A 13,467-nucleotide genomic window follows, 5' to 3' on the forward strand; every position below is an offset into this window, starting at 1 on the left:
TCCAACAGCAAAACCGCTTCCATTTTACTGAGTAAGCTTTTCTTGTAGATGGTCTTCTAGCCTCCAAAATGACATCCTGCACTTCTTTGGAGAGTAGTGCCTGATGTGAAGTTAAGGAATTTTCCATGCAGCTAGACTGAGAGTTTTCAGCTGACTGTGAAGAGTTTTGAAATTGTTCTGCGTCAGCAGTAGAGGTGTTAGAGGCAGGGGCCACGGAGGAGTGTGTGTTAGGCTCCTCAAAAGTGGATACCAATGTTGTCTCGGCCAATCTGGAGCAATCAGTATCATCCTTGGCTTGTCTGTTCTTGCTTTCAAAAGCACCTTGGGCAGCAGAGGTAGTGGTGGGAATGCATAAACTAACCAAGTTGTCCATGTGAATGAAAGGGCGTCCACTTTCCAAGCCTTTGGGTGTGAGGTCCTTGAGCAAAACTTTTTTAATTGATGATTTTTGTGGGAGGCAAATAGGTCTATGTCTGGCCTTCCCCACGCTTGAACAATCTGCATGAATACGTGGATGCAGCTTCCATTCGTGAGGATCTGTCATATGCCTGCTCAGAGTGTCTGCCAGTGTGTTTTCCATTCCTGGTAGGTACTGAGCCTGGAGTTCTATTTGTCTTTCCAGAGCTAGATTCCAAAGAGTCATGGTTAATCTGCACAAGGGGTATGAATGAGTCCCTCCTTGTTTGTTTATGTACCACATTACTGTGGTGTTTTCTGTTCTTATGAGCAGCTGTCCTGGATGCAGGAATTCTCTGAACGCTGTAATTGCATTTATTACTGCCAGCATTTCTTTTTGATTGATGTGAAGGTGCTTTTCTGTTTTGTGCCATCTGCCCTGAATGCACCTGTCCTTCATGTGCGCCCCCCAGGCGTAATCTGAGGCGTCTGTGGTTATGACTTGTGTAGCTTGAGGCTTGCAGAATGGGAGGCCTTTGTTTACTTGGCATGCTTGGGCCCACCATATGAATTCCTTTTGTAGACAGGGAATTATTGGAATCTCCACTTCTAAGCTGTGACTGTGTTGAGACCATAGATTTTTTAGGTACCATTGAAGTTTCCTCATGTGCAGCTTTGCACATGGGATTAGAAGAATGCAAGATGCCATGAATCCCAGAGCCTGCAGGATTTTCCTTGCAGTAAGCCTGGTACTTTTTGCAAGCATTTTGAAGTAATGAGATAGTTGCCCTTGTTTTTCTGTTGTTAAGTAAGCCATCTGGGTGTTTGTGTCCAAGTTGGCACCCAGGAAGGTAATTTTCTGAGAGGGTGTTAGTTTTGATTTCTCCTTGTTGATGGTGTATCCCAGAGAAAGCAGTAAGCGTGTCACATATGCCAGATGTTTGAGAAGCACGAGTTTGCTGTCCGCTTGGATCAGGCAGTCGTCCAGATAAGGGTAAATTTGTATCCCTTGAAGTCTGCAGTATGCAATCAGTGATTCCAGGCACTTGGTGAATACTCTGGGCGCAGTAGATAAGCCAAAGGGCAATGCAGAGAATTGATAGTGATTTGAACCTGCAAGAAATCTGAGGTATCTTCTGCAACTTTGTCTGATTGGGACATGCAGGTATGCCTCCTTGAGGTCCAATGTTACCAGCCAAAACCCCTTGCCCAGCATGGGAAGGAGTTGCTGTAATGTGAGCATCTTGAATTTTGGCACTAGAAGAAATGTGTTGAGAATGGATAAGTCCAGAATGGGTCTCCAGTCGCTTCCTTTTCTTGGCACCAGAAAAAGCCTTGAATAAAAACCTTGTGCTTGTTGGTGCGTAGGTACCTTTTGTATAGCCCTCATGTTTAGAAGCTTTGCGATTTGTAGTTGTGCCTCTACCCTTTGATTTTGTGGTAGGTTTGGCATGCCTCTCATTTTTGGAAGAGTGTGGAAATGAAATTTGTAGCCTCTGTTTATTATGTCCAGAATCCATTTGTCTGTTGTGACAATATGCCAATTGTTTGCAAATAGTGCCAGTTTTCCTTCCAAAGGTGCTGCCAGTTGAATTCTGCTTGGCATGGAAATGAGGGAGTCATTGAGTTTGCTTTCTGTACTGCTGTGCACTGTCGTCACCACTTCTTGGTGTTGGTGATTGCCATTGTCTGCCTCTGTAGGATCCTTGGGGTTGCCCTCTGCCCCTTCCGCGTCTGTATCTGCCCCTTTGGGCTTTGTCAGTGGTTGGAAAGGACCAGTTTTTTGACGGCCAATTCCTGCTGAACCTTGGTGGCTGAACCTGTAAGAAAGCTTTGACAGTTTGCATGGATTTTGCCTTTTCTTCCATTTTACGTAAAATATCCTCAGCATTACCACCAAAAAGAACATCCTTATGTAACGGCATCCAGAATTTTTGCTTTCACCTGATCTGCAAGATTTTGTTCCCTTAGCCATGCATGTCTGCGAATGACTGCTCCAGTGGCGGCTGATCTGCTGGAGGCCTCTAGTGCATCATAACCACATTGTAAGGTGTGCTTGCCCACTTGCTCAGCACTATGCATCATATCCTGCAACTCTTTTAAATCTTGTTGTTCAGGTTGTGACATTTTGTTTTAATTGTGATAACAGAAATTGCTGATATTTAATCATATGTAACTGGCAGTTTAAGGCCCTCATGGCAAGGGTGGCCGAGGTGTAAACTTTCTTACCCCACCTTTCTAGTGATCTAGATTCCCTTTCCGTAGGTAGTGGATTCTTGGCCGTGGAAGCCTTAATTCCTTTAGGGCCTTGAGAAATAGTTTCAGGGTCTGCATTATGGCCTTTATAGAGGAACTGATGCGAATTAGGAACTCTGTAATACCTATCCGGCTTAACTGGTGCAGGAGGCAGAGAATCAGGATTTAAACAGGCCTCAGTATACATCATCCAAAACCTCCAAAACAGGAGGAATAGCCAGAGGTCTATGCTGAGGTAACCAGAGGAATTCCCTAAGTCTTTTCTTGGAGTCTGAAAAGTCTTGGCCTTCCCAATGGAAGTGCTCTCTCAAGGAGTGTAAAGTTTCCCCAAAGGAAAAATCCTCAGGGGGGGATACAGAAGGAATGGACTGCTCTGCATCCGAATCCTCAAAAGGTGAATAAGACTGTTCTTCAGCATCAGAATGTTCTGATAAAATAGATTCTTGGTCAGAAGGAGGAGAATCCTCCTCTACTCTGGGTCTCTTGTCCGGAGGGGCCTGTGAGCCTCTGATAAGAGTGATCAGGTCTTCAGCCATTTTAAGCATGTGCTTCTTAGGCGTGGGCCCAGGCCTTGGGCCTTGTGAGGCAGGCCTGGAAAGATGCTTGGCTGATTTGGCTTTTGTAAAGGCCTTGATGGAGAATGAAGATGAAGGCCTAAATACACCATGGGTGGATGTAGATCTATCCACATTGGTGGGTTCGACATGAACAGGGGCTTCGGTAGTAGTTTGGGAAAGGGCCGAAGAACCAGCGGTCTCAGGTACAGAAGACCCCGCCGAGGGAGTGTCGTCGGTAGTCAGGGACTGCAAAGGCGTCTCAGTGAGAACCGGCCCACGTGGAGCTTGTTTTGGCGTGGTGTCGGTGGAGACCGCAGTTCTCGACTGACGGTCCTTTTCTTTGTGTTTTCTGGACATAGCGGTAGTCGGAGTATCCGACGACATTTTATAATTAAACGCTTTGCCAAAATAGTGTTGGGCGAACTCCGCCCGACGCTTGATAGTGCGTTTATTGAAGGTAGCACAAAAGCGGCAGCCCAAGACGTCGTGGTCTGGGCCCAAACAAGGTATGCAAAGGGAATGGAAATCCTTATGCGGTATTTGCTTCCCACAAGAAATACAATTATTAACTTTTTCTGACATCGGTCTGAGGCAAGAAAAGGTTCCCAACGGGTACTTAGCTTTAATGAAGACTTGGTTCGAAATTCTTTCGTAATTCAGGAGCTGGCCGACCGGCACTTGCGAACTGCTTCTGCTTCGGGCACAGCGGCAAAAGACTGGGGAAGATGGCGTCGGCTGTGTCTTTTATACTCTAGCCTTCCTGACGTCAGAAGAGTACGCGACAACAACCGACGCCGGACCAAGACTTTGGAATTCGGCCGACCGAGGGACCGCCTGCCGGCTGAAAACCCATATGTAATTACTGCAACTGTAATGCACGATGAACATCAAGGATTATACAGTACAGAGTAACAGCATGAACAATATTCCAAAGACCTACAGGTTTTTATGGCAAGTATTTTCCTGCTCTAGTTTTAACCAGATTAGAATATGCATGTGATGTCCCTTATTGGTGAAGGCAATACTAAATTACAGAAAAACTGCTGACATATGAGGCACCACATGATGATGGCTTCTCCCCGGAATTCTGGAAGCTAGCTGTCCAAAAACAACACAGGCATGGATAATACTGTTTAATGTAATTTTATGGTGAAAGGGAATCTCATTCTCATAGAAAGAGATATTGGTAACCTTGGCAATCGCAAAGTATTGGAAAAGACAAAGCATTGCACAGACATGAGACAGGTGTTGATGCAATGAGATTTCTGCTCAGTCCTCTGAATGTTAAAGTGAAGAAATTAAACAAAGCTCAGGTAAACGCCATGAGTAATTTTATATATATATATATATATATATATATATATATATATATATATATATATATATATATACGTTCAGTGATATTGGATGCAGAACCCACAGCTCTCTTAACTTTCTACTCCAAAAAACAGTAAGTGTTTTAGTACTGTAGCACAGACAACCTTCCATGAAATGTGCAACAACTGTATCAGAAGACTATTTCAAATGTGGCTTTAAATTTATAACAAAACTTTTTTTTTTCCTTGGAATTATGAAATGACTTAAAAAAATGACCCTTTCTTTTTCAGCCTCAGTTTGCCTGAATAATAGTGATAGTTTTACAATTTCTATAATCAGGCTTCTTCATTATTACATTACCACCATTTCTGTCATCATGTGAACTTAGCTTACTATGCTCATAATGTTTACATTAACAGAGTGAAAAAAGCTTTGCAAAAGTCGTTTGAATAACATGTCTGTTTACCTTGTCTGCTTGCTTTCCTAAGCAGCCTACTTCATAGACACCTTGGCTGTTTATAGCAGTTGCTAAGTACAGTGAAGATGTTTCCACAGAGCCGTGACTTTCACGTAAGGTTTTCAGCCATTCTGTAAGGCGATTAGAGTCTCTCTATAAAACAGTGGCACAAACAAGAAATGTTGTAAGACTTCTGGTGTCAGGAAATGCAGTATCACACAAAACTCAAACCTCAGGCTATGTACATACTTCAGTCTAATACGAGGAAATTCAGAAATGCAGGTCATAAACAAATGGTGATGCTCAAAGAATGAAAGGTATTGCAGCTAGATGCAAACTGCAGATGTACACTGACAGAACAAAACTGCACATAAGCTGAAGAAATATTTGACACACAAGCAACTCAGTCTGCTATGTACAAAATACAAGCCTGCCCAGCCAGACAATAAGATAAATACTGAATGTGTAACAGAGAAGCTCAAAACAATTAAACAGGCATATATACATAACATAAGCAAAAAGCTATATTTCAAAGTGAAAAGAGAATTATAGAGGGAAACTCAAGAAATGAGAGAGTCAGATTTTGGATGCAGATCCTTAAGAAGAATAACAACAGCCATACAGAATATTATACTCAAAGTAGCAGACAACATCCTAAGGACTAAGCCAGCATGACAATGGAGAAAGGAGATTCTGTCGAAAGGGATGATAGCAATTAGAGGTACTGAGAATAGACAAGAGGGAGCTGGAATTTACTGGAGGAAGCTGGCAAAGGAACCAAGGTAATTCGACGAAATTAATAGAGAGGGAAAAGTATATAATGGGAAGAGGCCAAGAAGGAATTTAGATTGCTGGCTAGAGACTGCCTTCCCTATCACAGATTAATATCCAGGGGTGGCTCGTGCTATCGGACTGCCGGACTGCAGCTCTCCCACCTACAAAAAACAAAAGAAAAAAAAATCTGTGAAACAAAAAATCATGAGTCCCGACTCCTCTGCGCATGCGCGGACACTCAGACTGCCTTTATCAGCAGTCCGGATGCAGAGAAAGAGGTACCCAGCAACCTGTGCTGTGAGATACCCAGGAATCTGTGCGGTCGTCGACAGAACAGAGGAGCTCCAGACTGCTTCCCTTGCAGGCAAGGCCAATGAGGGGTGAGCTGAGAGCTCTCGCAGGGATTTCGCTGCATGGGCATTGTGAATGCTGGACAAATGGTCGCTGGCTGGATGGGATGTTCGTTTCCGCATAGGAAAGGTTTCAGACATGTTCATGAGATAGGTAGGTGAAGTGTGTGATGGTCGCTGGCTGGATGGCAGTGAAACGAGTAGGTGAGGCTTCAGACATGTTCATGAAGTGTGTGTGTGTGTGTGTGTGTGTGCGTGTGTGTGTGTGTGTGTGTGTGTGTGTATATGTGTGTGTGATGCCCCAGTTGCTATATACTGGTGGCTAGAGAGAACAAATGGTGGTGGATAGAGATACTCAGGTTTGAACCCTGTACCTTGGATGCAGGTGGAAAGGACTTGAATTCCCTATCCACCACCATTTCTAAAAAAATTGCAGATGTTTGCCTCATATTTGTTCTGTTCCTCATAAAATCTGTGGTTTCTGTATCTACATTTTTCCTTGGCTTGCAAAGTCTGTAGTGCAGTGGTGCACTGGTAGCATTGCTGCCTGACAGCTACAGGTTCTCTGGTTTGATTCTTGGCTGGGGTGCCTTCTGTGTGAAGTCTGCATGTCCTCCCATCTTACAAAGATGTGTCTTGCATTTCTCCCTGCTCTGCTGAAAATTGTCTTTTGTTCCAAGTCAGATTAGTTCCCTGGTTAAATGTTTAAAAAATAACAGGCATTTGAATTTCAAACTTCATACTCTTCAGAAAGTACATGCTAACACAAAACTGTTTATTCTAGCAGATGTCTAAGTTTATAACATGGATATTTGAAATTTGTCCCTATTTTTGGGACTGTATTCCCCCATTATTGGCTTTGTCCAGGTATTTTGTGATAAGGTTGAGAGCAATCTATGGTGAGAACTGAATTCATTGAATGTTTGGGGGCTGTATCCCCCCATTACTGGCTTTGTCCACATGTTTTTTGCTAAGAGGTTGAGAGCTATGGTGAGAACTGAATTCACTGAATATGTTTGGGGGCTGTATTCCCCCATTATTGGCTTTGTTCAGGTGTTTTGTGCCAAGAGGTTGACAGCTATGGTGAGAACTGAATTCACTAAATGGTAGCCATTTAAGTTTGTCTTCCTCTCTTTCACAAAACAGCTGATTTGGCATAGTGGTATGTTTCTCTGACTGTTTTGCATAGGGCCCCCTGGGTTAAAGACGTGGCAGTGAAATGTATGGTGGTAACACAGCATTTTATTCTAGCAATTTTCCAACATTGTGCAAGCAATGTTTAAAATGTGTCCCTGGTTTTTGGGCTTTTGTCCCCCCCAATAAATTTCGGCTTTTTCCAGATTTCTTGTGCTGCAAAGTTTAGAAATACAACTGCGTGTTGAGTAGATTTTACAAGGAGCTGAGAGCTGCAGGGGAACAAAACTTTAGTGCTGCTTGCATTGTTAATAGCACAACAGGTAGTGTACTTGCTTTTGATGCAGAAGGTTGTGGGTTCTACTCCCACAGTAGATAGATGCATTGCTGATACTGTACTGTGTTGTAAAGTGGGTGGATGCTGCAGTCCTTTTTGGCAGAGATACCTAGAGTAGTAACTATGAACCTGTTATCAGTTTGCCATACAGTCCCTATTGCGATATTACTAGCTTATCATTTTTTTTAATGCATGCAACATAGGCAATTTATTCCTCAAGGGTAACAGGCACTTTATTTGTAGATGAATAAACAATGACATATGAAGTTGTTTGCTAGCAGCAACCTCTTCATTGTTACAGATTTCTTTAATGTGGAATTATTTAGATGACTTTTACACTTCAGATATTGTGCACATTTACTGATACTAGTGGAGTGTAAAAGGTTGAGTAGACTTTTATGATGGAAATGTTCTGAATTGGGTAGTTTTGTCATTGGTGCATGCATTTTGTTTCATTGTTTACTAATGTTCAAAGCAATAAATTTAAAATCCCCTCTAACAACTGTACTGTATTGTACAAGGAATACAATTTAATACAATCGGGAAGGTGTATATCAAAGAGCATGTGTATGTTTCATGTTCAAGGGGCCTATGATTTGAAAGCAGCCCAAAAGGGGCCTATGATTTGAAAACAGCCCAAAGTTAATCTTTATCTGCCACTGGCAAAATGTATTTTCTTTGAATGTGGGTTTCAATGCTGTTTCAATGCACGTGAGTTTCAAGGGCAGAGAAGTTTTAATGCTAAGTCTGTTTTCATTGTGAGACTGCATTGCTTTGTTTAGCAGATATCTATTGGGGTTTGTGCTGTAAGAATGCAAAATAAAACTTTCAAATGAAATCCAAATCATCACAGAAGTAAAGCAGTATGCACATTACAGTGTTTATGGTAAATGGGGCAAAATAACCAAGAAATGGGACACTGGAATGGTTGCAGGGGGGAGGCTCCAATCAGCCATGATTTTGAGAGGGGAAGGGCAGCAAACTCAGACAGCCCTGGTTGAACTATACCTCTCAGCTGTCCATATTTTTGCAGAATGAATAGATATTTGCTTCTTATTTTTGGTTTGTTCCTCATAAAATGTGTGGTTTTCTGGCAAATCATTTAGGAATGAAGTCACTAAATGACAGACATTGAGTTTTACGTCATAACCTTCAGAAAAATGCATGCTAAAGCAAGACCTGTTATTCTATCAACTGTCTTAAGTTTATACAAGAGCAATTTTTAATAGTGTTTGTATGTTCCCCCAATATATCTGGCCTTGTCCAGATTTCCTGCATTAACAGGTTGAGAGGTACGTGCAAATAAAATTGCTTTATAGAATTAGGCATATGCAAACCTCTCAACTGCCCCCGATTTTGGCTCAAAATGTTGCTCTTCCCCTAATAATCCCTCTGCAAAATGGCAATTTTGGAAGAAAACATGGAGGGTTTACAATTAATAAATAACTGTAATAATCAGTTATAGATTACTTTTATTTCAGAAATGCATGTAGATTCTTTTATTTTATCAGCTTCTCAAGTTAGCAGTACTAATATTAAAAGTGTCCCTTCTTTGACAGGCTCCCTGATGTATTGTGTGGCTATTTTATATTTTTGCATTACATTTTTGGTAAATTTTTCATAAAATTGTGTTTTTTTGGCAAATTAGTGGCAAATCATTAAAGTCTGAAGTTAAAAAATAATGAAATACTTTTGAGTTTCAGATTTCGTACCTTTCAGAAAATTCATACTAATGCAAGACCTACTATTCTATTATCTTTCAAAGTTTATAAGAGCAATATTTAAAAATTGTCCTTATTTTTGGGCCTTTGTCCCCCTTCTATGTATTGCTTTGTCCAGATTTCTTGCTCTGAGGTTGAGAGGTATGACAAATGTGTCAGGGCCATCGCAGCTAGCCAGAGACATTTCAAATTGTGACAAACTTGTTGCACCCCACTCCCCCATGTAGTGACTCTGGATGTGTCCAAGCAAGGCAAGGAGCAGTTATGCAGTGTAAATGTGCAGACTATTCCCCCCCATCCAAGGTAAACACAAGTACTACAGTGGCTTTTCATCTGTCATTGATTTTGCAGAATGTTCTGGTTTCTGTCATTTTTATACTGTTGATATATGCTTATTATTATTCAGAAAGTGCATTTTGCTCTGTGTTTAAGTAGCAGTGCTTTAATGACCATCAGGTAAGCTTGTCTGATATTGTAAGATGCAAGTAAGTTTTAATAAGCAGTATTGCCAACATTGAAAGCCTTTCTGTTGTTGCTATGCAGAGAATACGTACATAACTAGATAATGTATAAGCCTTGGGTATTGAAATGCATATGACAGTATTTGTAATAAAGGCCAGGATTAGATTATGTTAAGCTCATTACAGGCTTTACCTGCAAACTAAACAGAATGCCAATCTATCATGCGTGGTCCATATCCTGTGCAGTAATCCTTTAAGCAATATATGTTGAGCTTGTTTCTTGTTTGCTTTTAATTTTTTTCTTTGATCATGTTTTCCCCATGAAGCAAGTAGGTAGTTGTCAGGCAGCAGGTCTTTTTTGGATAAGAAACATTTTTACAAGTGAGAGTATCACAGAGATTGCTACTTTCAGCATGCTACTTGGTAGTTTAATAAAGCTGAATATAAATTATAATTAGAACTGGAGTGCAAGGAGAAGTGATTTGAGTTAAGTGCTGCTTGTTTTTCTTATACTTGATTTTGACTGGCATTCCAGTAATGTATTTAAAAAGTAATTTATTTTTTCATGCCTCACATTCTTTTTGTTTCCATCTAGATATTAAGTAAGCTGTCAAGCAGCCAATGGATTGAAATATATATTTTTTCTTCTACACTTCATTTTGTCTTGATTGGACTCCCATAATGATGGTTTGGCACCCAGGGCAGCGTATTTAATTAACATTTTTGTGGTTTTGAGCATAGCTCCTCCCCTTCCCATTGACCCCACCCATTCAGCTGTCTCCTGCAGCCCCCCCTTTGATTTGAAGTCACCAGCCGCCACTGTTCATATCAGAGTGTAGGCAAATGCTAAGTGAAAGACCTATACTTGCAGAGCTGTTAGTTGAATCAAGAACAAAAGCTGCTGTTAAAAAGGGCTAATTAGTAGGGCATACGAAATAATGCACAATAACTATAGGAATCAATCACAGGAGGTTAGAAAAGATTGGGAAGAAAGACTGGATAAGCAATTCACACACAAACAATGGGAGGACATATGTATGGCTCCCAAATATGCAACAAAATCTATAAGATTTAGGATTTTTGCTTGAGTGTTTGCATAGATATTTTTATATCCCAAGCAGACTCCAAAGATTTTTTTCTTCAGGTAGATGGCAGAATTTAGAGGTGTGATGGGAAAGAGAGGTAACTAGAAACATATATTTTGGGACTGTAATAAGTTGGCAAACATTAAAAATTCCCAGAAGACTACAGCAAGTGGATCTAATTAAGGAAATTATTTTTTTGAGCTGGGATATAGGATTTGAATTGTCTAGACAACGTAAGGCCTTGTTAAGTTTAATTCTGGTGGATGTCAAAAAAACAATTACTAGAAAATGGAAATCAAAGTCTAAACCAGCTGCATTTGAAGTAGTGAATATTGTAATAGAGATGAAAGAACTGGAAATGGGATCTTGAGAAAAGGGTGGGGGAAAATTATACAGAAAAAATGGAAATTGTGGGAACAATACACATACAATAATATTCTGGAGGAGGAATGACATTTAAGGGAAGGCAGGAATTAAACAAGTTATACAATGTTGGATTGATGACAATTGTATAAAATTATGTAGGGGATGCATAAGGTTTGTAACTGTGAACATGTTAACATGGTTTGTTGTCTTTTGTATAAATGTATGTTTGTCTATGTCTGTTTTTTAAGCACCTTTATTGAATTATCACTTGTGACATGGGCAAACTTACATTGATATAAAAGTAATCAAACCATATTAAAAAGTTCACAGTTACAAACATTATATATATATATATATATATATATATATATATATATATATATATATATATATATATATATATATATATATAAATATAATCAATCCAATATTAGGATCATAGGATCATCGGAAGCTACTAGGCTATTGGCCCTGAGGCCCTTACAAGCCTAGCCAAGAATTTAGCCCATGTTCCAACACGTCAGCATCCTATGCCACTGTCCCGCAGAGACATAAGTGGAATCCCAGAGGTGTATTTTCTGTTCCCTATCCAGTTATCCAGGTTGCACTTAAAAAAGTTTAATGACGCACTCTGCTTTACGTGGAGAGGGAATCTATTCCACAAAAGGGGAGTATATGGGACACAAATCTGTTCCACCAACAAGTCCTATTGATGTCACAGACCAGGCTGAGGTCTTGTGTGCGGGTTACTCAAGTGGAGCTTGACTTGTGGATATGCAGTAGTCCCATCAGGGCGGGGTCTGAGATTGCTTTGTATGCCAGACAGAGGTCACCTCTGAGGAGTCTGTAGGAGGACTGAGTAGATGGACAGGGCCTTTAGCCTATCTGTGTAGGGTAGATGTTTGAGGCCCTGGATTCTCTGGGTGAAGAATTTCTGTGGTCGCCCCAGCTGCTATATGTGCTTTGTGAGGTACATGCAGAAAGGGGCATTGTATTCAATAATCAGTCTTATAAGGGAACAATAAGGGATGTTATGACCACCTTGTCCTTGGATGAGATACCCTTACTAATGAGGTGGGCCATGTAGAAAGCTTTCCATACAATGGAGGCAATATGGGGGTCAAATGTCAGTTTGCTATCAACCAGGGCTCCCAAGTCCCCCACGACTGATTGCGTGCTTAGTGCCTTATAGCAATGTGATAATTTGTGGGGAAGTCATTCTCTCCAAAAGGGATGATGATGCATTTTTTGGCATTCAGTCTGAGGCCATATAATGGCACCAGTCATTTATTTGGATGAGACCCTCTTGGAGGATGTCCACATCACTAGGGGAATTGATGACAGCACCCAGCTTGCAGTCATCTGCAAACTTGGTCAGCCATAGCCCACTAGATTTGGCCTGCACCTCTGAGAAGTATATTCCAAACAGCAGAGGCCCCAAGACCAATCCCTGGGGTACACCACTTGTTACTACTACTTGAGGTGGCTTCTCCAATCTTGACTAGGTGGGTTCTATCAGTCAGCCAGTTTGCTACCCATCTGGTAATATATGGATTGATGCCTAGTTGAGAGAGTATCTATTATACCCGAGTGGGGAATCGTATCAAAGGCCTTGGCCAGATCAAGGTAGGCAGTGTACACTGTTTTTCCCCTTGTCTATGGCCTTGGTGACTGTCTCAAAGAAGTCGACCAAATTTAACAAGCATGACCTCCCCTTGACAAAACCAAACTGTTTGGGATTAAGTGTCTGGATGTTGCCAATGCCCTTGTCAGTGAGGTCCATGATAATCTGCTCCATGGCCTTGCAGATCAGGCTAGTTAGGCTGATGGATCTATAATTTCCTGGACTGGCGGATGCTCCACCTTTGTGCAAAGGGATGACAGTAGCTGTCCTCCACTCGGCTGGGATGAAGCCGGTACTCTGGCTTTGGTTGAATAGGGTGCCTAATGGTGCTGCAAGTTCCTGCCCGAGTTCATGTAGGATGCAGGCTGGGATATTATCGGGTCCCATGGAGGCTGTATTTTTTTGCCTTTGAGAGGGCAGTGATAATTAGCTCCCTAGAGATAAGGGGAGGTGGACAGGTAGTGGGGATGTCCTGTTTTATTGATGGGGGACTGAGGAGTGAAGCTTTCACTGAACCTGTCTGCCAGCAGGTTGGCAATATTTAGCGGGTTTGTGTATGTGGTGTCCTTGACCACCAGTTCTGAGCAGATCTGGGTGCTTCCCTTGAGATTGTGGACATATGGGAAGAAAGC

General features: G+C 41.4%; 1 protein-coding gene across 1 annotated transcript in view; it reads right to left on the reverse strand.

Moving 5' to 3' along the window:
• Positions 1 to 13,467, reverse strand: part of LOC122812984 (E3 ubiquitin-protein ligase rnf213-alpha-like) — a 1,982,151-nt gene that overhangs the window by 1,439,620 nt on the left and 529,064 nt on the right. The window contains 1 exon segment of the mRNA XM_044085079.1: positions 4,993 to 5,136. Coding sequence (XP_043941014.1) covers positions 4,993 to 5,136 — 144 coding nt within the window.

Source organism: Protopterus annectens, chromosome 10.part0 (genome assembly GCF_019279795.1).
Source record: "Protopterus annectens isolate FY-2018-M chromosome 10.part0, PAN1.0, whole genome shotgun sequence".
In the NCBI taxonomy this organism is placed as follows: Eukaryota; Metazoa; Chordata; order Ceratodontiformes; family Protopteridae; genus Protopterus; species Protopterus annectens.